This window comes from Camelus bactrianus, chromosome 12 (genome assembly GCF_048773025.1).
Source record: "Camelus bactrianus isolate YW-2024 breed Bactrian camel chromosome 12, ASM4877302v1, whole genome shotgun sequence".
NCBI classification, from domain to species: Eukaryota; Metazoa; Chordata; class Mammalia; order Artiodactyla; family Camelidae; genus Camelus; species Camelus bactrianus.
In genome coordinates, this window is record NC_133550.1 from 19283176 (window position 1) to 19309982 (window position 26807).

The 26807-nt window shown below is 35.3% G+C and overlaps 1 protein-coding gene across 1 annotated transcript in view; it reads right to left on the reverse strand.

The window, feature by feature from the left end:
- Positions 1–26807, reverse strand: part of ARID2 (AT-rich interaction domain 2) — a 137020-nt gene that overhangs the window by 3221 nt on the left and 106992 nt on the right. The window contains exons 16-20 of the mRNA XM_074374992.1: positions 26585–26733; positions 9611–9749; positions 9434–9519; positions 7878–8001; positions 7697–7788 (exon numbers count right to left, since the gene is read on the reverse strand). Of these exons, the coding sequence (XP_074231093.1) occupies positions 7697–7788; positions 7878–8001; positions 9434–9519; positions 9611–9749; positions 26585–26733 (590 nt within the window). The remainder of the gene's footprint in view (positions 1–7696; positions 7789–7877; positions 8002–9433; positions 9520–9610; positions 9750–26584; positions 26734–26807) is intronic.

Here is a 26807-nt window from a genome sequence, read left to right on the forward strand (position 1 = left end):
TCCAATGAATCACCAATTCTTCAGAAAAACGTCAACAGAAATATGTATTTTTATGACCAAAAAATGTTCACAGAATGTTCACAGCAGCATCATTCTTCCTAGTCCCAAACTGGAAGAACCCATATGTTCATCAAGTGTAGAAGGGAAAAAATACATTTGGGTATATGCATATTCTACATGAATTCTATTCTGCTATGTACACAAAGTACTGCTACATGTAACAGGAATGAATCTCACAAACAATGCTGAGTGGAAAAAAAAAAAGCTAGCACAAGAAAAAATATACCGTAAGATTCTACTTATATAAAGTTCAGAATGAGGTGAAATTAATCTACCGTGCTACAGATGAGGATGGCGGCCCCACAGAAGAGGATGCGGCAAAGACTGGCGGGCACCGGGACGGCCTCTGTGGTTCTAGTGTTGCTCTATTTCATAACTTGGATGGCTGGTTACAGATGTGGGTCACTTTGTGATAATTCACTGACCTTTACACTTCTGTTTTTTATACTTTTCTTTAGGTAAGATTTATCAAAAGTTTAAACTGAACTATAAAATTTCTACATTTTTTTTCCTGGAAAAGAAAAAATAGCCCAAAAAGTCTGATTTAAAAGTAACTTACTAAGTGGAGTCAAATTATCTTCCCTCTATAATCAATGGACATTTTGACAAAGAAAAAAGCCTTTACTTTCACAAACTTAATAAAATCATATTTTTCAAACTGATAAACAGTCACATGTTAAAAAATACTCTTTATTTTATGTCACATGGATAAAACTAGAAAGACTAAATTTAAATCTCTTGGGTGATTTTAAAATAACAATTTCATTTTTTGATATAAATTAGTATCTTTTATTTTGGGGGTGCTTTAAAGAATTAAACCCTCACTAGATAAAAAATGAAATATGCCTTTTTGTTGTATAAAATATTCTTCTTAATTTCAAATTTCAAAAGATCCTTTACCATTTTGATATATTTAACAAAGGATAAACATTGTGTCACTTTAATGCACTTAAATAGATAATGAGGAATAATTTGTAAGCAGCGTTAGTGAAAACTGTTTAAGACAAATCAGCTTCTAGGAAGATAAAGCAGTTTGAATATAAGTTCTTCTCCTTTCCCTCCCAAAATGAATAGAAGAAATTTATTTTCTGTAGAAACTAAACCAGAAAGGCTTAGGACTTACAGAGACATAGACAGTGTGACAGCTAGAGGGTTAGGGATCAACTGGGGGGAGAACTGGGAGTGGGTGACAGTGAACACACTCCAACACAGTGGGAGCCTCTTGGTCCCCCTCCCCCATTCTGTTCCAGAATACACAACGTCACAGACTCTCTTTCAAGTTACCTCCGAAGGCAAGAAAATCAGAGATCCTTCCCTGGGGTAACAATCTTTACAGAGACTGGTATTTGAGGGGCTTCTAATAAACAAAGTGGCTCATCAGGGGTCATCCTAAAATGGCAATCACCAGTGACACGTGGGGACCATGCACCCAGAGCTTCCAACTGGCTTGCAGTATTTCATTCTTAAAATATAAAATAAAGCCAAAAATCCTCAGACATTCAAGGAATTTTGAGTGAACAGCTACCATACTGGGAGAAGAACTTAAAAAATACTGGCATTAATGTCCTCAGAGATAGATGAGAAAACACTGCATTCAACATATGAACAGGATGTTATAAAACAGCGACAACTGGCAACTCAGAAAGAGAAAAAGAGCTCTTCGAAGTTAAAGCATGATAGCTGATGTAATAATTCAACAGATTTGATAATAAAGTCAAGGACATTTCCTGAAAACAGATTAAACAGAAAAAATGAAAAGCTAAAAGAGAAAAGAAAATTAGAGGACCAATGCTACACCACAAGGGTTTAGCATCCAAAAACACAGACGTTCAAGAAACGGCGACTGGAGACAATGGGCAGCGGGGAATTACAAAAAGAAACATTCGAGAAAACTTCCCATTTGAGAAGGACATGAATCTCCTGACTGAAAGGATTCACTGAAATGAAATGCCCACTTCAGTGACAACAACAACAAAACACCCACACCAAGAGCAACGTCTCAGTGAAATCAGCAACCACATCAGCATGAAATTTCAGAATATCGGAAATAAAAAAGAAAGACCTGAGGACTTCCAGAGGGGGAAGAATAGATCCCACACAAAGGAATGGGCACCAGGATGTCACCAGGCTTCCCAACAGCGGAGCTGCATGCTAGAAGACACCAGAGCAATGCCCGCATATTTTGAATGGAAAGTGATTTTTCAACCTAGAGTTCTCTAGCTAAACTACCAAGAGTAAGGGCAGACTAACACATTTTCAGACAGAAGGTCTTGAAATTATTGGAGGAGGTGCCTTATCTCAATGAGGGAGTAAATCAAGTAAAAGAAGTAAGTGGGATTCAAGAAACACAGAAGGAATTTCCAAGAACAGCTGTGTACCAGGCCTAGAAAGCAAGCTGTCCAGATTATAAAGGACAATTTCCAAGGAGGAAAAAAACAAACAAACAAAAAAACAGAACTGACAGAGGTTTAATAATTGTGTCTTAAGTTTTTAGGTAGCTTATACACAGGCTTGAAAGACACTGATGGAAATATATGAAAAACCACCATTAAACCCACAAAAAGCTGTAATCAAGAAGCAAGACAATCACTAACCCTAGACAAACAGAGGGAGAGAAGGACATGCAGTAAGAGTAGCAGCGGGCTCAGCGTCCAACACTGTAACAGCGTCTGATTTAAGACTCAACCCCAAACTGGGACACAACGCTGTGAGGAAAGGAATAGCATGAGGAAGAGAGGTTTTAACAGTACTCAGCTTTTCAGAAAAAGACTCAACAGGTAAAGTGTAAAATAGGTAAATTAAGGAATAGTAACATAAGCATATTATTTAGAAACATGGAGGCAAATACCAGAAAAATAAGCTTATCTTGTTGAAAGCTCTTCCTTGGAAGTGGAAGCAAGGGACTACTATAATTCGTCAAAAGCTCTTTACTACCATTTAATTTTTAAAAATTTATTTTTTTTATAACAGCCTTATGTGAGATAAAATTCACATACCATACAATTCATCCATTTAAAGTGTATATAAGTCAGTGGTTTTTGGTATAGTAACAGAACTGTGCCACCATCACTACAATCAATTTTAGGATATTTTCATTACCCCAAATATTCATTTATAGTCACTCCCCATTTTCCCCAAATCTTTATGTTGTTGTTTTTAGCTTTAAATTGTGGTAAAATAGAAATAATACAATTTACCACTTTAACCATTTTTTAAGTATTCAGTTCAGTGGCATTTAGTACATTCACATTGCTGTTGAACCATCGCCACTATCCATGCCCAGAACGTTTTCATCTTCCCATTACCAACAGAACTGTCCATTGCTTCCCTCCCCAAATCTCCTGCTGGAGGCTGTTCCACTGTTCTACTTTCTATCTCTATGTATCTGGTTCTTCTAGGAACCTTCTAGGTATCTCACGTAAGTGGAATCATACAATATTTGTCATTCTGTGTCTGGCTTATTTCACTTAGCACTATGTCTTCAAGGTCTATCTATGCTGTAGCATGTATCAGAATTTTATTTTTTTAAAGTGCAGTAATATTCCATTGCATATACACACATTGCACTTTAGTTATCCACTCATCTGTTGATGGACACGTGGGTTGCTTCCATTTTGGCTATTGTGAAGAATGCTGCTATGACAATGTACATAAATATTTATTCAACTCCCTGCTTTAAATTTTTTTGTGTATATACCCAAAAGTGGAATTGCTGGATCAAATGTTTAATTTTTGGATGCATGGCCATACTTTTTTCCATAGTGGCTGCACCATTTTATATTTCCATCAACAATTTACAGCTGTTTCAATCTTTCCATAACCTAGCCAACACTTAACTGTTTTCTGTTCTTTGTTTGTTATTTGATTTTAATAGTAGTCACCCTAGTAAGTATGAAGTGGTATCTCATTGTGGTTGTGACTTGCATTTTCCTAATGATTAGTAATGTTGAGCACCTTCTCATGTGTTTTTTGGCCATTTATCTGGTGGAGAAATTTCTATTGAAGTTCTTCATCCATTTTTCATTTGGTTTGTTTTTGGTGTTGAGTTTTAGGAGTTATTTATATATTCTGAATATTAACCCCTTTATCAGATATATGATTTGTAATTATTTTCTCTCATTCTGGGGACTGCTTTTCTATTCTGTTGATCATTGCCCTTTCATGCACAAGTTTCTAATTCTGATGAAATTCAATTGTTTATTTTTTCTTTTGTTATCCATGCCTTTGGATTCATATCCAAGAAATTACAGCCAAACCCAATGTCATTAAGCTTTTTCTAAGAATTTTATAGTTTTAGATCTTACTTTTAGGTCTTTGATGTATTTTGAGTTAATTTTTGTGTATGGTGTTAGGTAAGGTTTCAACTTCATTCTTTTGCATGTGTATTTCCAATTTTCCCAACTCCATTTGTTGAAAGACTGGCATCCTTATTGAAATCATTTGACCATATACGTAAAGACTTAGGTCTGGGTTCTCCATTCTGTTCCACTAGTCAATATGTCTATCTTTATGTCATTAAAAACAGTGTATTGTTTGATTACTATTGCTTTGCAGTAAAATCTGCAATCAGAAATTGTGAGTCCTCTTTGTTCTCTTTTTTCAAGATAGTTTTGGCTACTCAAGTTTCCTTGAGATTCCATATGAATTTTAGAACAGATTTTTCTTTTTTTGCAAAAAATTTCAATGAAATTTTGACAGGGATTGCATTGAATCTATAGATTGCTTCACGTACTATTGGCATTTTATTTTATGTTTTTTTTGTTTTTGTTCTGAGGGGAAGTTAATTAGGTTTATTTATTTACCTATTTATTTTGATGGCGATACAGGGGTGAACCCAGGACCTCGTGCATGCTAAGCAAGGGCTCTACCACTGAGCTATACCCTCCCCGTCCCTGACATTTTAACTATATTAAGTCTTCTAATCCATGAACAAAGGATGTCTTTCCGTTTATTTATGTCTTCTTTAACTTCTTTTAGCAGTGTTTTATCTTTCTGAGTGTACAAGCCTTCTACCTCCTTGGTCAATATGATTAAGTATTTTACTTTTTTGATTTATTGTAAATAGAATCTTTCATTTCTTTTTCAGTTTGTTCATTGTTAGTGAAGAAAAGTATCATTTGATTTTTGAATAAGACCCATGTATTTCACAGATAAAAGTTACATATATCAAAAAGATGAGAAATATATTGCAATTCTCCAAAGCTCAAATTTAATCAGAAAGGAGATAAATTGTGTTTAAACAGTTTGCATTATTCAATCAGATTCTGAACTTGAAATGAAAAAAATGCTGACATTTCATAATGTTCAGTATACTGCACTATAAGAATGAAAGTAAATTTCCATATATCTTCTTGTTGATCTGTAATTTCCTTATTGCAAATAGAATTTGCTTTGGTTTAAAAAAAAAAATCACACCCTATAACTTACTTCACCAGAGATGAGAAATATATCAACAGAGAATTATCTTTTGCAGTATCTGATTTCCTATACTCTCTTCTTCACATATGTGGGTTTTGCCAGATTCTCTCAGTATTCTAGCAAAACTCCCCATCACCAGAGATGTTCAATAGAGGTTCTATATGGGGATTTCAACCCAGACTGGGTAGGTGAATGGGAGGAATTTGATTATTTTATTTCTTTTGCTTCTGCTAGTCTAAGATCATAGCAATTAAAGATGCCAAAGACATTTGAAAGGTTTGGAGTTAAATAAAATAAAATCTACAACAAAACAAAAATATTCAGATGAAAACTTCTGGTTCAATAATTACATTAGACCTAGCCAAAGTGGCTTTGCTGTAAGTCTGAGAACGTGCAATTTGAATGTGAGGAAAAAGTGATAAAATTACTTTCAGAATTCCAAATGTCTGCACAAATGCCAGATTAGAACTCTAGGGAAAAATGAATTTGTGAGATCTTCTTTCCTTCCATCTATCGATCAATCCAATGTTTACTGAATCACTGTTACATTCCCAACACTATGCTAGGCACCAAGGACACAAAACCACAAATGAATATTCAGCCCCTGCTTTCACAGATCTCATCATGTAAGGTGGTAACATGCAATGCGCAGGGTGCACCTCAGGTCGGAGGTGGGCAGTGAGGGAGACGTCAGGAAAGGAAGAGGAGGCTGGGGCTGAGCCTTGAAGAACGAATAGGAAGCAGGGATTGTCTCTAATGTACTAGCAGATTAATCAGAGAAAGTCTGCACATAAGTCAGTAGGGAGGAAAAGCCATATTAAAAAATACTTACAAAACAGTAAGACGAACTGTTACAAGACAGACGTGTTATAAAAACAGAGAAGAACAAACTGGATGGGGAAGGGAAACCCAGCATAGGAAAGGCGGCACCCAGGAGCCAGTGTCGGAGCTGAATCATGGAGGGTCTGCAGATACTCGGCAGGCCAGCGACATGGGGAGAAGGGCATTCTAGGCACGGGGGGCGGTGTGAGCACTGGAACAGGGTCCAGCAGCGCGGCAGGAAAGAGCCCTGCGTGAGTAGGAATCTGCATGTGGTTTAGTCTGGCTGAAAGTGAAATGTGGCTTATGGGGCAAAAGGAGGGGTGGGAGGGGAGCACGGCGAGAAGAGCAGGAAGGAGCAGGGAGATGCTGGTGATGACGCCTTCATATTTCTTTTTTTTTTTCCCTGAAAAACTGCTTATTTTTTTGAGCGTTAAGGATTTTTCTTATTCATCTGTGAGAATACTTGATACAATAAATATAGAAACTTTTGTCACTGTAAAACTTTTTGAAACTTTAGTCTTAAGTTTTATTCACCTTTAATTTACAGAAGTTTTAAAGTTAAATTCATTGCTTTTTTTTTTTTTTTTTTTTTTTTGGGTAACTGATGCCACTGTTTTTATGTCTAGAAAATCCAGCTGGAAAGTCAAAGGCCTAATTAACACGTGGTAAAATGGGGAGAGGAGAACTGAGGCAGATTCAGGATGCACTGAGGAGATGGGACCGACAGGACGTGGGAGGAGACACTAGCAGAGGAAACCACCACCCGGAAGGCGAGGTGCCATCAGAGGACACCCCCTCACGCGGACGCCTGAGCCGGGCCAGCTGAGGGTGGAGGGGGGGCTAGGAGATCAGCTTCACGACTCCAGGGGAACAAGGGCGACAGATCCACACTTGCTCTTTCAAGGGTCAGAATGACTGTCCCCAGTTTCTATAGGTTCACAAAACCCTGAGTTCTCTCTTAAGTCCATTAGAAAGTAACTTTTAAAACTTCACAGTATTATAGTAAATCTTAGCATATCTATGACTTTGATGGTTTCATTAAAATGGTAATTATCAAACTGAATTCCTTTCTAATTCCACATGATTCAAGTGATCAGTCCATTTTTCCTTCCAGCAAAAGCCTAAGTTTTCTCTTCAGTGGATCTACTTTTTGCTCTAAATTCTATGACCAGCAAGAAAATTAACCTAATGAAACAAGTCAAAAGAACACCTTTCGGTTATTTAAACTACGTTTTTGGCTTTTATGAGTCCATGGTGGCCTGACCTTGACATAAGCTTTTGGGTATATCCAAAAAATTGATGGGAAAAACAGTGAATTAAGTGCAGATATCTAAGCTTATTAACTTAAAGCAAAACAATCTGAATTCACTCTGGCTATGGGAAACAGATTACTCACCTGCGACCACATTCTGAATATTTACCAATATTTTTTAATATTAAGGCAGCTGTTAGTCGGATGTGTTTAGTTATTGGTCCCTCTTTTTCATCCTTAAAAAGAAAAAGAAAAGAAAAAGAATAAAGATCTAAATCATACAGTGTTCACACCTTTACAGATAAGGCTTTCAGTGCTTACTTACTGTAAAATCTCGAAAGACAAGGTTTCTTGATCCTCTCCTCAGAGCCATAAGGGCAGCACTGGGATGATTCACAATGGCCTTCTGCGCCCTGGGAGCTGAGCTTGTGCCCCCCACAGCTGGCTGCCTAAATTGACGAGGGAGAGGAAGAGACCGTTAACACGCTGCTGCAGACAGACTGACAGCCAATGACCAACCTGCCAACCCCTACAGTGGTTACTTTGAAACTTTGGATACAGGATGAATAAAAGCTCCCAATGGACCAGCGTTAATATTTACACTCTGTGTCAGCCTAGGCAAAGGGGCTCTTTGTATCAAGGAGAAGTTAAGTCTTTTATTTTCCAATCTATCAACTTTAAAGCAAACAACAGTGTTCTGGTGCAGCTCATCTATAAATACAACATAGTATCAAAGTTGTAGAGTTCACATCTCTGAATGCAATGTAAAGATGTTAACAAAGAATAGTCTACAACTTGAGCCGCAATTTATTTTTGCTGAACGGTACCCAAGAGTAAAATAATAAAATCTAAGAATGTACTGGTACAGCTGTAGGTCACCCAGGAAAAGATAACCTAGTATGACAATAATATGAAATTATGCTAACCACTACATTTCAAACTATTATTCTGTTGCATCACTTTATTTTTCATCATTATTTACTAATTTCAATCAATCCTTTCAGTATAGCTCTACTGTAGCTCTACTGTCCTTGAGGAAAGATACAGAATGGAGGGACTGCAGAGACAGATTTTACATTAAATCAGATTCAAACTACTCTAGGCTTCACCCAGCAGAAAAGCTGCATCAGTGTCTGTTGCACCCTGAGGAGGCAAGTGGGGAGAGCACAGGCTCGCAGGTGGGAAAACCGGATCTCTAACACCGTAACTAGCTGCGGGACTTTGAAAAGTTCGGTTTGCCCCTTAGTGCTTCAAGTTTCGCATCGGTAAAGTGGGGATACTTCTGGTACCTTTTTACACAATTAAAATAACTCTGAATATTAAATAAGTTAACATAAAAGCAATCTTTAAACTGTAAACCGGTTTTTATCTGTACTACATATAGATGTCTACAGATAAGGGTATCTGTATATGGATACAGATAAGAATGATTATTAGATTTTACGTATAAGTGATAAAAATTTTTATTGTAACTGATGTAGCAAATATTAACTTCCTCCAAATATGAGCAAAATTAAACATACTGCAACATAAGTTACATGTCAAAAATCCCTGTGTGACTTTACAGTCGGCCCTCCGCAGCTGCAGCTACACATCCGTGGGTGCAGTTACTTCAATGACTTGTCTACAAAGTAGAATCAAAACGTTAGAGCTACAAGGTACTTAAGAGACCGTGTAGTAAGTACCACATGTGGTCCAGCCAGTGTGAAAAGTGATGCCTAGAACAGGGAGCACATACGTAGCTGGTTAAGGTAGAGCTGGACTAGAACCCAGGATTCCCGTCCTCCAACACGTTAAGTTGCCTTTCACTGTTACTATGTTTTGCTTAGTTTCCTGATTTTTTTTTTTCATGTACAACAGGAAGTAACTCATGTTCCTTACTTGGTAGAAGATTTTTGACTTCCTGCTTGTCCTGGTTCATCTTGTTTTAATCCTGCAAGCAGGGCATCCTTTGAACAGTGCTTGTCCTTTTTGAGAAAGAGGAAGAAAAAACATATGCATCATGATCTTTAATGCAGCCAAGCGAGTGACCGATCAAATAGCACTAAGAAGGTGTACCTGTAAGTGAGTAATGAAAGAAAACCTCTGCCGCTGAAAAGGCTCACAGCCTTCCCAAAGACACTGCCCTGGATATACGTCCTTTCCTCCATGTTCAGTGGCTGCATGGTAGAAAACCTGTGAGGGGGTCTGAAACCACCTGCAAAAAATAAAAGCAGTAGAAATTTTCTGACACTTAGATAGAGTCTTTAAAGTAGAAAACCTGCTCTCCTAATTCAAAAGCTCCCGACCAATATACAGAAATATCAAGCAAAACAGTGCAAACAAATCTCAAGTTCGTTTTATTTCAAAGAATATTTTAAATACTTCTGCTTACACTCCAATACTCAACTGTTCTGAACACTTCTGGTAGTTTGTTTTAAGCTTTTCTGTTTCATTCTTAATTCCCTACCTTCAATCAAGGTCAGCTAAGAATCTCCTGAAAGTAAATGAAATTTCATTTTAAAACACAATAGAACATTATCTTATAAACAAATACCATACTTGACTGTGCTTTTAGAAGCTGCTCAAGCATTTACTAGATTTCAAATTACATATAATAAACTCTAGTATATTCAATCTAACAATCTAAATGCTTCAAATTTTGGAGTCTGACTTTTTACCTGAATTCACATTCTGTATGTCCATCCATGTTTAAAAAGTCACATCTCTCATTTCTCCAGCATCACATCTTACTCACTCAAAGACCCTGGAATTAGACCCTGCGGCTTATTAATACGAATGTCTGAGTGTGTCTGGCCCAGAACAGAAACCTGAAGAAAATCAGACACCATTCTCCCTTATTAGACTACATGGCAATGAGCGAGAATACTGGAGTCCAGACAGCAAAGAATACATCAAAAGGCTTCAATTACTAATCAGTAACTTAAATATTTGTACAGTCAATATCTTTAAAGTTTATGGCAGAGCTCTCTCAGGATTTAATATTTTATGGATGTCAGATAAATATGCCTATATTTGAGCTAATTTTTGATGTGGAGCACATATATAATATTTCAAATTAAGAGTCCCTTCAGGAAATGATAGGCATTTTAAAATAAATTTCCATCAAAATAACTGAATACTGAAATATAAAAGACAATGTCAAAAATCACTGTAGATAACATATTTCATACCATTTATATTCATCTGTATAAATACTTCCAAAAAGTTTATCATGAAACTAACATGGATTCAAAGAATTAACATAGTTAAAATGTCCATACTACACAAAGTAATCTACAGATTCAATGCAATCCCTATCAAAATTCCAATGGCATTTTCCACAGTAATAGAACAAATAATCCTAAACTTTGTATGCAACCACAAAAGAGCTGAAAGAGCCAAAGCAATCTTGAGAAAAATGAGAAGCTGAAGGCACCATGCACCCTGGTTTCAAACTACATCATAAAGCTATTGTAATCAAAACAGTATGGTACTGGTATAAAAACAGACACATAGATCAATGAAATAGAACACAGAGCCCAGAAATAAACCCATGCATATATAGTCTGTTAATCTGTGACAAAGGAGCCAAAAATATATAAAAGAAAAAAGACAGTGTCTTCAATAATTTTCCAGTGTTGGGAAAACTGGATAACCACATGCAGAAGAACGCAACTCAACCACCATACAAAAAAAAATTACTCAAAATGGATTAGAGACTGGAATGTAACACCTGAAACCACAAAACTCCTAGAAGAAAACATAGGTGGTAAGCTCCATGACATAGGCTTTGGTGATGATTTTGTATATTTGACATCAAAATCAAAGGCAACAATAAATAAAAATAAAACAAGCCAAAATAAACAAGTGGGACCACATCAAACTAAAAAGCTTCTGAACAGCAAAGAAAACAATCAACAAAGTGAAAAGACAACCTACTGAATAGGAGAAAATGTTTGCAAATTAGATATTTGATAAAGGGTTAATATCCAAAATATATAAAGAGCTCATACAACTCAGCAGCAGTAACCCCAAAATTAAAAAAATGACTAGAGGTTCTGAATAGACATTTTTCCAAAGAAGACATACAGATGGCCAACAGGTACATGAAAAAGTGCTCAACATCACTTATCAAAATCACCATGAGCTATCACCTCACACTTGTTAGAATGACTACTATCAAAAACACAAGAAATAAACAAGTATTGTTGAGGATGTGCAGAAGAGGAAACCCTTGCCCTTGTCCATTGTTGTTGGGAATGCAAATTGGTGCGGCCACTGTTGAAAACAGTATAGAGGTTTCTCAAAATATTAAAAATAGAACTACCATATGATCCAGCCATTCCCCTTCTGGATATTTATCCAAATAAATGAATACAGTAACTTGAAAAGATACGTGCAGCCCCATGTTCACTGCAGCATTATTTACAGTAGCTAACATACAGAAACAACCTAAGTGTCCACTGACTGATGAATGGAAAAAAAAAGTGCACACGTGCATGAGCGTGAGCACACACACACAGATGCACAAACAGGAATTACTCAGCCATAAAAAAGAATGAAATCCTGCCATCTGTGACAACATGGATGGACCTCAAGGGAATCATGCTAAGTGAAATATGTCAGGCAGAGAAAGATACATATCCTATGATCTCATTTATATGTGGAAGCTGTAAAACAGAAAAACAACAATACAGACCCCTGCCCCAGCTCATAGGTTAAGAGAAGAGACTGGAGGTGCCAAAGGCAGGGGATGAGGCAGGGTGGGTGTGAAATGGGGGAAAGAAGTCAAAGGTACAAACCTCCAGTTATAAAATAAGTACGTCATGGAGATGTGATTTTTAAGTTTACTATGAAACTACAATCAGTAGGTACGTTTTTAGTTTTAGAATTTCTTTTAATTTTCAATACTAACAATGCTACTTTGTTAGTATGAAATAAATATGACTGGATCTCTAATAATTGTCACAAGACATTTCTTACTGTACTTTTAAGATTTTATCTAAATACTATTAATTTATCAGTTGAAAGGTATAACTGTTTACACACACACAGACACACGTGCACATAAACCAAAACCCTATTGCACTACTCCCTGCCACTAGTCAAAATGATACCTATTTTTAAACTACTTTGCAATAATTAAATGAATCAAGTTTATTTACAATACATAAAACTGATTAATTTACCAGCCACAAGAAAAAAGGAAAAAGTTAGTGCTCCTTTAAATCGATTTAAATTAGTAAATATACCAACTATATACAACACTGTGTGTGGTTTTAAGACAACATGAATGTTTCCGTGTTCACTTTACCTGCCTAACCCAGAATCATTTCCCTCTTATCTACTATCTGTCCCCTCAACCTAAGTCCATTTTCTCTCTATTCATCTAACTATTCAAGTCATACAAACCAGTTTTTGATTGTGGTGCAAGGTGAAGTTCTAAAACAATGAATGAGGATGGCCGTAAGGATCATATGAAGGGGGAAAGAAGTTAAGGTTTCCAAATCCATTGTATGAAATATTTGGATTTAAAATGCTCAAATGCAATTTCAATGCAAAATAGTGAGTTTTCAGAATCCTGCGGACTCTTCTGGGACGGCAGAAGGGCAAGGCACGAAGTGGGACGCCACCACTGCTCAGCAGTGCGTCTAGAGCAGGTTTCCTTACTGCTACTTTTTCATCAATAACCAATCCCCGTTTCCCAAAATAAACAGCATGTTCATTTAAAGATATCAAAAAAATTTCAAAAGAGCATCTGAATGAAAATAAAAATTCCCTGTGATTCAAATATCCAGACTGCTAACCTTTTGGTGTATGTCTCTTAAGCCTTCTCCGTGTATATGTGTTTTTAAACAAAACAGGGTCCATTTCTAATACAGTTTTATATACTGCTGCCACAGTAAGGCTCTATGGTGCCATGTACAAATTAAAAGAATGCCCTTCCTTTAGGATCCTTTATTGCTATCTGCTGCAAAAGTGTTGTAATAAATAATTTCTGGCATGTACAATGTGAATGGTGCCCCCCCCCCCAACACACACAGTTTGAGGGCACAACCACAGGTTGGAAGCACTAAAATTCATTTTACTTACTAGTAATCTAGCTTTCATGGTGGTTGTGAGGCTTAAATGTGGTGATACATATAAAATTATTTCGCAAACAGCATGCCAACAGTAACTGAAAGCTGTTACCATCATGGTCAGCAGAAGCAGGGTCACGGTGGTAAGCACTAGTAGCCTCTGTTTTTTTAAACTTGCTCATCTTACCAGTCATCTACCCTGAGATCTTTCCCACAATATTCCTAAACTGTCAAGCCTTGCTCAGTAAATTTTAGTCCACCTCCAAGTGAATGCTCCTTATTATCAAGTGACCCTCCCCATTACTCACAACTCATTTTACTAATTTCTGCTCCTGAAAACACTCCCCAGAGAAACTGCTCTGAATTTTTCACCTTTGGTAAACACTGAACCTCTATCTTACTATTTTTGAGCTTGTCTTTACCTGTATTAGTGTGAGTTTGTGAACCGAGGGACTTTTATATCTCTGGGGGAAAAAGGCTTATTACTGAAAGAACTCAAGTTTACCCTATTATTCTTAACTTCCTCTTTCTCTATATTAAAAATTGTCATCATTCATACTTTCCTCCCTTTGGATATGAGCCAGAAGTGGCCACTATTTCCAGGGTTAACTCCTTCACTTACATACTGGATTCTACTGTGCTCCTCCATAAACCATCCCTTCTTTTGCATCTTCTATCTTTTCTTTTCTACGGAATATTATACTTAAGTGTAACAATCTATATGCTACTCCAACTAAAACAACAGAAACACTTTTCACAAAAGATAGAAACTAGATTTATAGCATCTGGCAAAGTGGTATAAAATTTAATTAATACCTAATACATTTATTACAGTAACTATATCTGACACTTTTTTTTCGCAGTCATTGGCCACCTTTCAAAAATATATATTATTTTCAGTTTCATCATCAATACAATTTATAGTAGCTAGTCCTTTATTCATCACTTAAAGAATTCGATCTATAGCTCAGGATTGGCTTTTATTCTTTCAGTGAAATCCCTTTCAGCCAAATTCTTTTTTCATTTACCCTAGTGAAAAGCCATTTGGTTCAACTGAACAAATTATTCACATAAGGTTACTAGGTCCAAGTTTCCTGACCCCAACTACCCTAAGCAAACACTTCAGGTTAAACACGTTCTATCAGAACTTTTAAAAGCCAAAAACTATTACTTTATTGGTGTAATTTATACCATGATTATTATTATCCCTTTTCCTACCATCAAACAGTTTCTTAGGCATCATGAAAACATAAATGAAGTAAATAAAGCATGCTTTTTCTACCACCTTAAGGTTTTATTATTTAAAAGCCTGAAATCTATGCAGGAAGCTATATATATTAATAATAACACATTATATATTATGATATTTTAATAATTCACCATATGTAAAAGAATGATTTAAAAACAAACATCTGTAACTGTAACGCTAAGATTGTTTCCTTTGTCTTTAAAACACAACTAAGAGGGCTGAAAACAGCACTTCAGTTCAGATAGTTTCATTTAGAGTTGTTTTAATTGCTCAAATTCTTGGCAGGCTATTTTTCTTTAATGACCAAAAAGTATTCCATGTCCCTCTTAATAGCCCTCCTGCTGCAAAAAAATTTTAATTTGACTTAAAACACATGGGATATGTATTTTGCAGGAAAATTTCAGTTTAAAAGCAAGATGTGCATTTAAATGTTAATAAATGCACATAAATGAGAATATGTATCAGAAAATCTACACTGCAAATATATTTTCACTTAAAAAAGCTGTATTATTAGTTGTATAACAATTAACTTTTACTTCAACCCTTGACATCTAATTGTTCTACATAGATAATATTCTATGGCAATAGAAATGTCAAAGATATGTATTATTTTGTATGCAAAGATTTATTAAAAAGCTGCTAAAATTTGGGGAGGGGAAAGCCCAAAACAACCACCGTGCTCGGAGACTACACCCAATATTATTATATCCAGTTGTAAAAATTCAAAATGTAAAAAGATGACTAACTTCACTATTAATTTAATTTAATGCTTTAATACAGGACTAAAAATTACAAATGCAAACTGGACAGCCCAAAATTGGTATCTGTGTTTTTGGAAACTAAACAACGCTGTTACTACAGGAATGAATTCTCCACTCTCAGTTTCTCTGCCCCATTCAGTCCTGATTCAAAGTGACAGACAGGAACAACTGACTGACTTCCTCAGCTGCCAAAGGAGGAAAGAAGCAAGTATTTGGCCTTTTTTTTTTTTTTTGGCTTTGGAGGGGAAAAGATGTCCTGACTCCCAGTACCACTCAAATTATGGTAAACATCTCAAAGAGATGAAGGGGGTGCCAATGGAGGACAGGCAAAACCAACTGACTTTGGTTCTGCCTCCTTACCTTCTAATAAGTAACAATATCAATATATAACAAAATATCAGTAATAGTAATACTACTAATAACTAAAAGAGAAAAGGATTTCTGTATTTGCTGTTTGATCCTCCAGCACCAAATCCTACTAACCCACTGTTCTGTGATACAGTCACATATTTTACATAGCAAAATATAAAATGTACTCTCAGGGATCTTGTTTAAATATGCTTTTAAAATGTGAACCCTCCACTAAAATCTGAATATGGGCTAAAACAATAGCTCATATTTGACAAGTAGTATGGAAGCAGATTTGCACAATTTAGGCATTGCAGTATTATAGTTAATGAACTAAACATAAGCTTGGAGATAAAAATAAGTGGCGATGTGTGTATTTGTGTGTTTTTAATGAGATAAATAAAGCATACAAGTGAATTTGAGACTTTGGTCACTCACTTGAACTGCCTGAAAGCCATGCAGTATACCAACTCACACTGTTCTTGACAAAGCTGCACCGTGAGAAGTACCTCCCCTACCCGACCTTCTGTTTGTTCAGGACTTACTCTGTATCTGGTATACTCACAAACATCATCCTATCTGATTTCTATGATGGCTCTCTGAAGAAGGCAAAACTATCCCCAATTTACTGCTGAGGGAATAAGCGTTCAAGGTTTTTATAACTTTCAAGAGCCACGGAACATGGGGTTAGACGCACGTTAAATGTCTAACACTAAAGGCCTGATTTTTCCCTACTATACTAGGATATAGGATTGTTTACTTGGATAATGTGTGTATAAATTTCCTACTAGGTAAAAATTGAGGCACTACACTTTTATACACAGTATCTATGTAGCTATAAATTTTTTTTAAATGCCAGCAAATTCTCAAAGAAGTCTAGGTTTGAGATTAGCATTGGTACTTAATTCTCTTTATTTTGTACACAGTTTCTAAAGAAGAAATAAGGGTTATTAATAAACTACAGGCTAGATTCTCACCCTAGGAAATTCTTTTCCTAAATATTCTAACTAAACACTGAAAAGGACTTCAATAGAATTTGGCAAATTTGTTTCATGGTATGTAACTTTTTGGTTTCAGGCATCATCTTTATAGTCTTTGGTAGTCAGTGTTTGGGAGAATGAAGTAACTAAGGTTTTAAAAAAGACAAAAGTCAAAACAAACAAACAAAAAAACCTCTGTCATAAACTGTGGAGGAAATTAAAACTTTTCCTAAAAATACTTTTTATTTATGGCAGATCAATAGTCAAGACCCAAGGAACACATACTCCTCAAAATGTTATAAAAAATACTATTATATGAAATTAACCTCACATTTATAAGGGCTTATTAGGTATTTTAGTAAAATATTCTGGGATTCTAGAGCTTTTAAATAAAATCTTTCATAAAGGTAAAAATAGCAAGATGATGAACTGTTACCTTCTTAACGACTGAAAAGGCATGATGCCAATAGGCTAGGTCAGCAAAGAACTGCTGACTAGAGAATCAAGCTAGTTAATCTTCATTATTTAACGTACTCAACAAATATTAATTAAAAGTCTTTTATGTGCCAGACATTGTGCAAATACAAAAAAACTTTCAGAGGTCAAAGTATCAACCCTCTGAAGATATCTTCTAGTTTTATGACCACGAAATTTAGACAAAAGATGCTGTAAAATGAATTTCATTCCCCTACTCCATGTAACCCAAGCTGTTGATCAATCTTATTAATTTCAACTTAAACTGTACCTTAACTAGAAGTAAGCAGTTACTGATGAAGGCACAGTTATCTACAAATTTATACTCTTAATATCTTACTTATCAAACACTGTTACATAACCAAGATGGTCGTTTTATGTATTACACTCAGTTGGTCTTCAGACGCTCCTTTACATTAAATAAAATGTATAAAACGTCCATCAGTTCTTGTTAAATATTTCATTTTTTTTCATTTTACTATTTAAGATGACTAAAATATTTCTGAAACTAGTTACTAGAAAAAATTAAAAATTTACCATGAATTTTGGATGATATTTCAAGATGAAGTAGAAGCACCTTTATCAAGAATACATATTCTAGTAGCTTTAAATTTTTACTCACTTGTGACATACAGTGAGGTTGATGGTTGTTGTTATTTTGTAATTTCCCATGAGACCAACTGTTATTTAAACTTCATCCTGATACAAAAGTATTATTCAGGTTTGTATAGTAGGAGTAGTAAAACCTATGCTAGAATCTTTAGGAGGAACTACAAGGGTATAAGGCTCAGCAGGAACTCAGAGGTTTGAACCTCAACATCACCTGAGGAGATCCCAGGGTGGTTAGAGAATATCAGGTTTATTAGGACAAATAAACGTCCCTGGTTCCTATGCAGAACAGCTTCCACTGGAAATGAGTGTTTGGAATAAATTTGAGATCTTCTAAATTTCTGGTCTGACCTTTAGTGACACAATTCTAAATACAAATACAACAGAGACTCCATCTCTCCCAAAGGGAGGGAAATTTCCATCATTTCGGTAGTGGCTACAAACGAGGCCTCTATGAGGAGAAACACACTGAAAACATGGCTTTCAAATGTCTTTATAGCAGTAGAACCATTTTTGCAAACAAAATATGACCTAAAACCCTTATACAGAAAGCAGTAAGCACAAATCCTACAGTTAAAGTGAGCTAGAGGGGCTCGCTCCAACTTCTCATTAATCCTGACACTGCCCATTCAAAGAACCCCGTGGCCAAGAAGCACAGTAGTAAAAACAATGAATGTGAGTTCCTGCTACCCAGAGGCACTGAGTGCTATTCTCCAAATACTCACAATTTAAAAAGCAGTTCATGGGAATTTTTTATTACAGGGAATTTGGGGGGTAACTTTTCTTTAAAAAAAAAAAAAAGACAAAATGTAATCACACATTTTATATTTCAATTATGAACTAACAGTTAACATTATGCTGACAATATATAAATAAGAATAAAGAATTAGGGGGGAGGGTATAGCTCAGTGGTAGAGTGTGCTTAGCACACACAACGTCCTGGGTTCAGTCCCCAGTCCCTCCATTACTTAAATAAATAAATGAATCTAATTACCCACCCTTCCAAATAAATAAGTAAGTAAGTAAGTAAGAATAAGGACCTCTAGTCTTTGCTCAAATAAAGAGCTTGGAAGTTATCACCCCCATCCGTAGAACAAAAAAAAAGCTAATCAAAATGAATATTAACAACTCTTCTTAAAATCATCAGAGAACTGAGGTCACAAGGCAAACTGTTTCCCTGAAAACTAGACCAAGAGTTGAATACAAAGAATCCCAAATAATTGCTGGTCAGTAAGTGGTAGGAATACTGAGCAGTAACTGATGAGCTGATGGAGGCCTGGTAGGGACTATCCCAAAAGGCAAAAACTCCTGACAGGCCAGTCTGTGGGGAAGCCCACAGTTTTTTGAGTTCTGCTTCCAGGAACGCAGGTTCTCATGGTGAAGAATGGAGGCAAAAAAATCCCTAGCACTTCCAGCAGGGAGAGGAAGAAAGTAATCATTTTTAAATATGCCCAGAGTGTTCTTTTCTCCTTAATGAAGGCATGCCCTCAAGAAAAATTACTTTACCAGAGCCTTATCTGACATAAGGGAAGAGTAATCAGATAACTTGAGACCCTTCAGACTCCCTGTCTCGCAAAAGGGGAGAAAAATAAAGGCTAAAAAACTCTCTTCAGTCATAGCCTCTAGACTTGAAAATTTTAAAAAGTGAGATTTAAATCATGAGGTTATAGAATGCTTCCCCTCTGCAACACCGTACCAGCACATCAACAGCTTCAGTAATGATAACTGTGGATTACAACTGAGAGAGTTGTAAGATACAGACTCTATTTTTAAAGGGGTTTCTAAGGAAACCCAAATACAATAGCAAACGTTAAACAAAGCATAACTCCTTGCCAGATAAACATAAAACTCACACTAAAGGTCTATTTACTTCAGTCCTATTAACTGATAAAACATGTTCGGCTTTTAACAAAACTTGCAAAGCGTGCTAAATGTTAAAAGAAAACAAAACAAAAACCACAGATTGAAGACACAACGCATCAGAACCGGATTCAGACACGGCAGAGATTCTGGACTTATCAGCCTGCGAATTTAAAATAATTATAATTAATATGCTAAGGCTCTAATGAAAAATTGACAGCATATTAGAAGAGATGGGTAACATAAGCGGAGAAATGAAAATGGTAAGAAACAATGCTAGAAATAGAAAATACTGTAACATAAAGAATGCCTTTGATGTAATCATCAGTAGACTGGACATGGCAGAAGAAAGAATTGGTGAGCTTGAAGATATGTCAATAGAAACTTCCCAAACTGAAGAATAAAGAGGAAAAGCAATGAAAAAAAAAAATGGAAACAGACTATCCAGAAACTGTGAGACAATTACAAAAGGTGTAACATGTGTACTGGGAATAGCAGAAAGAGAGGAAAGAGAAAAAAGAGAAGAAATATTTGAAGTAAGAGTGGTTGAAAAGTTTCCAAAATTGATGACACACTAAACCACAGATCTAGGAAACTCAGAGAACACCAAGTAGGATAAATGTTAGAAACAACAACAACAATAAAAAACCCCCTACACTTATGCATATCATATTCAAACTGCTAAAAATGAAGGATAAAAGTCTTGAGAGAAGCCAGAGGAAAAAACACCTTACTGAGAGAAGAGCAAAGGTAAGATTATACTGGATGTCTCTTGAGAAACCCTGCACGGAAAAAGAGTAGAGTGAAATATTTAAAGTGCTGAAAGAAAAAGATTCACCAACTTAAAATTTTATGTCCACAAAATTATCTTTCAAAAGTGAAGGAGAAATACTTTCTCACAGACAAAACCTGAGTGCATTTGCACAGCAGACCTGCCTACAAGAAGTGTTAAATGAAGTTCTTGAAAGAAAGATCAGAAATTCAGATCTATATAAAGAAAAGAGGGTGTTAGAGAAGGAACAAGTGGAGATAAAATAAAATATTTTATTTTTCTGACTCTTAACTGATCTAATATATGAACGGTTGTTTAAAATGACAGCAACAATGTATTTAGTGACTATAGCTTTTGGATAAGTGAAATGAATGACATCAATGGCATACAGGACACCAGGAAAGAAGAATACTCTACGGTACGCAAAACATCCATGAAGTAGTATACTGTTGTTTGAAAGTGCACTTAGAGTAGTTGTAAATATATACCTCAAACTCTAGGACAACCATAAAAATTTTCCAAGAAGTATAACTGATATGCTAAGAGAGGAGAAAATGGAACCATGTAAAGTACTCAAAACTAAAAAAAACAGAATAACATGGGAAGACGAAAGAAACAAAAACAAGTGAAATAAACAGAAAATATTTACAAATGTGATAGATATTAACATAACTCTATTAATAGTCAGTTTAATGTGAATGGTCTAAATACAACTGAAAGACAAAGAGATTGGCAGAATAAATAAAAAAATGTGTAGTTAAATATAAAGACATACGTTAAAAGTAAAGGGAAGGAAAAAGATATACCATGGTAACACTAATAAAAAAAAAAAAGAAAGCTGGATTAATTACATTAATTTCAGGAAAAAATAGACAAGAACAAGGATATTATGAGGGACATTACCTAATGATAAGGAGGTCAGTTCTTCTCAAAGACATACAATTCTTAACGTATATGATCCTAACACAAGGCATCAAAACATGAGGCAAAATCTGACAGAACTGCAAGGAGAAATAGACAAACCCACCATTACACTTGGAGAGGTCAGCACACCCCTATCAGTAACCAACAGATCCAGCAGGCAGAACTCAGCAAGGATGCAGTTCGCCCAACCAGCACCATTAATCAATTGGATCTAATTGACATTTATGTAATAGTTCATCCAACAATAGCAGAAGACACATTTTTCTCTTGTTCATGTGGACATTCACCAAGACCAACCACATTCTGGGATATAAAACACACCTTAACAAATTAAAAGACAGAAATCATATAAAGTATGCTTTCAGATCACAATGAAATTAAACTAGATATCACTAAATGAAAATGAATATAACATCAAAATTTGTGGGATATAGCTAACTTAGTATACAGAGGAAAAGTTATAGCATTAAATGTTTGCATTAGAGAAGAAGACCTAAAATCAATAATCTAAGCTTCCACTTTGGGAACTAGAGAAAGACAGAGCAATATAAACTCAAAGCAAGCAAAGGAAAAGAAAGAATGAAAATCAGAGCAGAAATCAATTAAATGAAAACAGGGAATCAATAGAGAAAATCAACATAACCAAAAGTCGGTTCCTTGAAAAGATCAATAAAAGAGATAAACCTTTAGCCAGTTTAACCAAGAAAAAAAGAAAAAAACACAAATCACTAATATCAGAAATGAAAGGAGTGCTATTGCTACTAAGCCCACAGATATTAAAAGGCTAATAAAGGAATATTATAAGTAACGTTATGCCACAAATTTGGTAACTTAGATGAAGTGGACCAATTCTCTAAAATATACAATCTGCCAAAACTCACACAAAGGTAATCTGAGTAAGCCTCTAATTATTAAAGAAAGTGAATCAATAAATTAATAACCTTCCAAAAAAAGTATTAGGCCAAGATAGTTTCACTGGGAAATTCTACCAAGCATTTAAGGTAGAAATGATACAAGTTCTCTATAAACCCTACAAAAAAATGGAAGCAGAGTGAATGCTTCCTAATTCATTCTCTGAGGCCAGCATTACCCTAGGACTAAACCCCACTAAGACAGAAGAATACAGACTAGTATCTGTCATAAACACAGATGTAAAAATCACCAAGAAAAACATCAGCAAACAATGTATAAAAAGATCTGTGTACTAATGAAAAATGAATGACGCACTTTGTCACTGTTGGCCCCGTACCTTGAGGCCACTGAGGCCAACTGTGAGAGCACTGAATAACAATATCTTGAGCTAAACTGGAAAAAAAAATTATTTATTTTATTTATTTATTGTAGGTATGGAAGGCTGCTTCAACATTCAAAAATTAATTGATATAACCCATCATATCAATAGCCTAAAAGAAGAAAAAAATCATAATCGTAACAGTAGATGTAGGAAAAGCATCTGACAAAATCTAACACCCACGGATTACTAAAAACTCGGCAGACAGCCCAATTAAAAGCTAAATCCAAACAGGCACCCCACCAAAGATGATATACAGATGGTAAATAAGCATATGGAAAGATGCTCATCATCTTCTGTCATTAAGGAAACACAAATTAAAATAACAGAGATATAGATGGCACATCTACTAGAATGGCTAAAATCTAAAAAACTGACAGTATCAATTGCTGGCTGAGAATATGGAACAACAAGAGCCCTCATTGTTGGTGGGAATGCAAAATGGTGTAGCCACTTTGGAAAATAGTTTGACAGTTTTTTTCAATCTTGAGCTAAAGTTAGTCTTACCTATGATCAAGCAATTGTCATCCTAAATATTTGCCCAAATTAGTTGAAAAATTATGTGCACAAAAACCCTGCATACAAATGTTTATAGCAGCCTTATTTATAATCGTCCAAAACCGAAAGTAACCAAAATGTCCTTCTACAGTTGAATGGATAAGCAAACTGGTGCATCCATACAATGGAATATTATTCAGCAATAAAAATTAGCTATCAAGCCACAAAAGACATGGAGGACCTTAAATAAAGTGAAAGAAGCCAGTCTGAAAAGGCTACATACTGCATAGCTTTCAACTATATGACATTCTGGAAAAGCCAAAACTATACAGAGATATTAAAAAAAAAAATCAGTAGTTGGCAGGAGTTAGAAGGGGTGGCAGTAATGAGACAAATAGGTGAAACACAGGAGATTTTCAGGGTGGTAACAGAATTCTGTATGATACTATAATGGTGGATACATGACATTATGCATGGTCAAAATCTACAGAACTATGTAACACACAGAGTGAATCCTAATGGAAACTATGGACTTCAGTTAATAATAATGTATAAATAGTACTCATAGTACTTTGTTGCCTTCTGCTACTTTAATATTTTAACTTTTTGATCCAACTGTAATTTAGTTTCATGTATAAAGTGAAGTATGAAAAAAATAATTAAACAAACCTAATTACTTCCCTCTCCAAAAAAATTTGAAAAATATAAAATCGAGCAAGGCTCAGTAAATGTTAAAAAATAATAAAATTACTAAAAATTTAATAAATAAAGAAAAGAATCCATATTATACATAAAAAAGAAGAATTACAACTACAAAAAGACCATGTAAAGTATGGTTCTACCACAGAACTATAACCAAGTTAAATGTATACCCAAAGTCTCTTTAAATTCCATGCAAAGAAAAAAGTATTCAATAATTCCAACTTTGCATTTGACAATAATACATCAGTGAAGGAAATAATTTCAGTTCTAAATCTGATAGAAAAAGAAAGATTCTTAATATTCTTAATCTTATATGAAAGAAATTAAAGCATAGCCATTTAGGGACAAAAGCTATGACATGTATTTTTCCTCCCGAAATTGAAACTGAAAATGTATACAGTCATCCTTGGTATCCACTGCAGACTGGTTCCGGGTCCCCCTTGCATACCAAAATCTGCAGATGCTCAAGTCCTTTGTATAAAATGGTGAAATATTTGCATATAGCCTAAGCATATCCTCCTGTATACTTCAAATCATCTCTAGATTACTTATAATACCTAATACAATGTAAATGCTACAGAAATAGTTGCCAGTGTACTGCAAATTCCAGTTCTGCTTTTTGGAACTTTCCATTTGGGGGAATATTTCTGATTCATGGTTGGTGGGATCCTTAGATGCAGATATGAAGGGACCACTATAATAAAATTCTTTACTCTCTTCATGTCCTTATGCTCTTAATATCCTAGGATGGTCATAACTAGCTCCTTCCTTAATTCCCTGCACTTGCTATTCTAACTGGGACTATTATGCATGACAAACTCCTATTCACTCTTTAATACCCAACTCAAAAGCAATGTCTATAGTGAAACTTTTCTAACCATCCCAGCATTACATTAACTGTCCATTATGCTGCCAATAATGCTATAAAACTATCTCTTTACAGTAATTTAAACTGGAATTTACTTGTTTTTTGGATCTGCTTCCCTGAAAGCTTAGTGTTTCTAAGCTTCGTGTTTCTACTTCCTAGAATCAAACTGAACACATTACCAATTCAGTATCTAAAAATGGCTTTGAAAATTGATAGGGTCTAAGAAGTCTTGTTGAGTCTATCCCTTCCAGAAAAGAAGAGGTGTCATCAAATTCTGTAACACTTATTCTACTAGCAAGATGGGAAACTGCTGCACACTTGGGTTCACTAATTCTTCCAGCAATTTTTTTTTCTTCTTGAAATACTCTAAACCCTTCATCTAAAGCAGCTATTCTCAAACTGTTTAGTCAACAAACAGCATTAACTGACTACCTACTCCATTGGCTACTATTTGCTATGGAAAAATAAAAACAGAATCTCAAAAATAGGGGAAAGAACAAAATTTGACATCAGTGAAAAAAGTTTTAAATTAACTTAACAACGTTTAAACAAAAACAAAAAAGATGGTTGAATTAAATAAATGAAGGAAATAATCTGAGACAACCTAAAGCATTTTAAACAAACTTTCTGGCAGATTTTACATTATGACCTACATACACACATACATATTATATGCATACATAACTGGAAACAATACTTACCCTTACCAACATAATGGAATCTGATATATTTTATTCACTTTTTTCACTGAAAAGAAAAACAAGCAAAACCTTCCTCGTAGACCTGCCAAAATGATTTCATGACCTCACTACTGGGTTGAGATTGATACGTACTGTCCAAAGATACTTTGCGTACTATCAATAATCCCCAGGCTACACTGATAGCCACAATCTTACTACAAATCTGTATATAAAGTTTACAGTGAAATATAGTATCTATATCACAAAAATTTATTAATAGTAAATATAACTTTAAAAGGATATGGTAATTACTGTAGTTACTTAGGAAAAGTGAAAGGTAATCGGTGAGATCTATGAAATGAAGGATATTATTGTCTATGAAGGCAAGTGTTTTAGTCCTAGAGCTCTAAAAAGTGACAGGGCAAAGCTTCTTAGCTGAGTACTGTTAAAGGAACTGAGATTTTAGCTTAAACAATTTTATTCTCAAGTTTTCCTTCAAGTTTAAGAAAGCCCTGTTCAGTAAGTTCAAGTCCAGTCACTGCTCATCTCAGTTATTTAAGACAAATCATTGTTCCTAACAGATTATTACCTTTAAGTTTCTGTTGTATAGAAATTCTACAGCTGCCACTAACTTCAAATCACCTCTAAAAACCTATCTCTTTTCATAGCCAGATATAATCAAATCCTTGACTGATTTTCTTTCGTTAAAAACTAACAGTGAAACATTCTTTAATAATTACCATTAGGCAGTGAAGCTCTTTCCACCACTTACATACATTTCTTAGCTTAGGTACCATGGGATCTACATAAATATCACTTTTAACATAAAATATTTTTGCTAGAAGTTAGTGGTTTCCAAAGAAAATTTTCATGAAACTACAGATGACAGAAATCTAAATACAAAAGCATTCCAGAATAAAGAACATTTGTGTATCAAATAAAGTTGCCATTTACTTTTTACAAGACTGCCACAGACACATGAAGTTGTGACCAGGTTTTCTCACTGGTTCTCCGTGTTGACTAGATGCACTGAAGGGAGAAGGCTGAGAACCGCTGGGCTGGCTCTGCACTTGTGCAGCTGGTGAAGGTGTCACAGGAGTGTTCTGTGAAAAAGCACAACCACACAGTTTGTGAAATGACACTGAAAAATGTTCTTATCTTACAGTATAGGCTTATA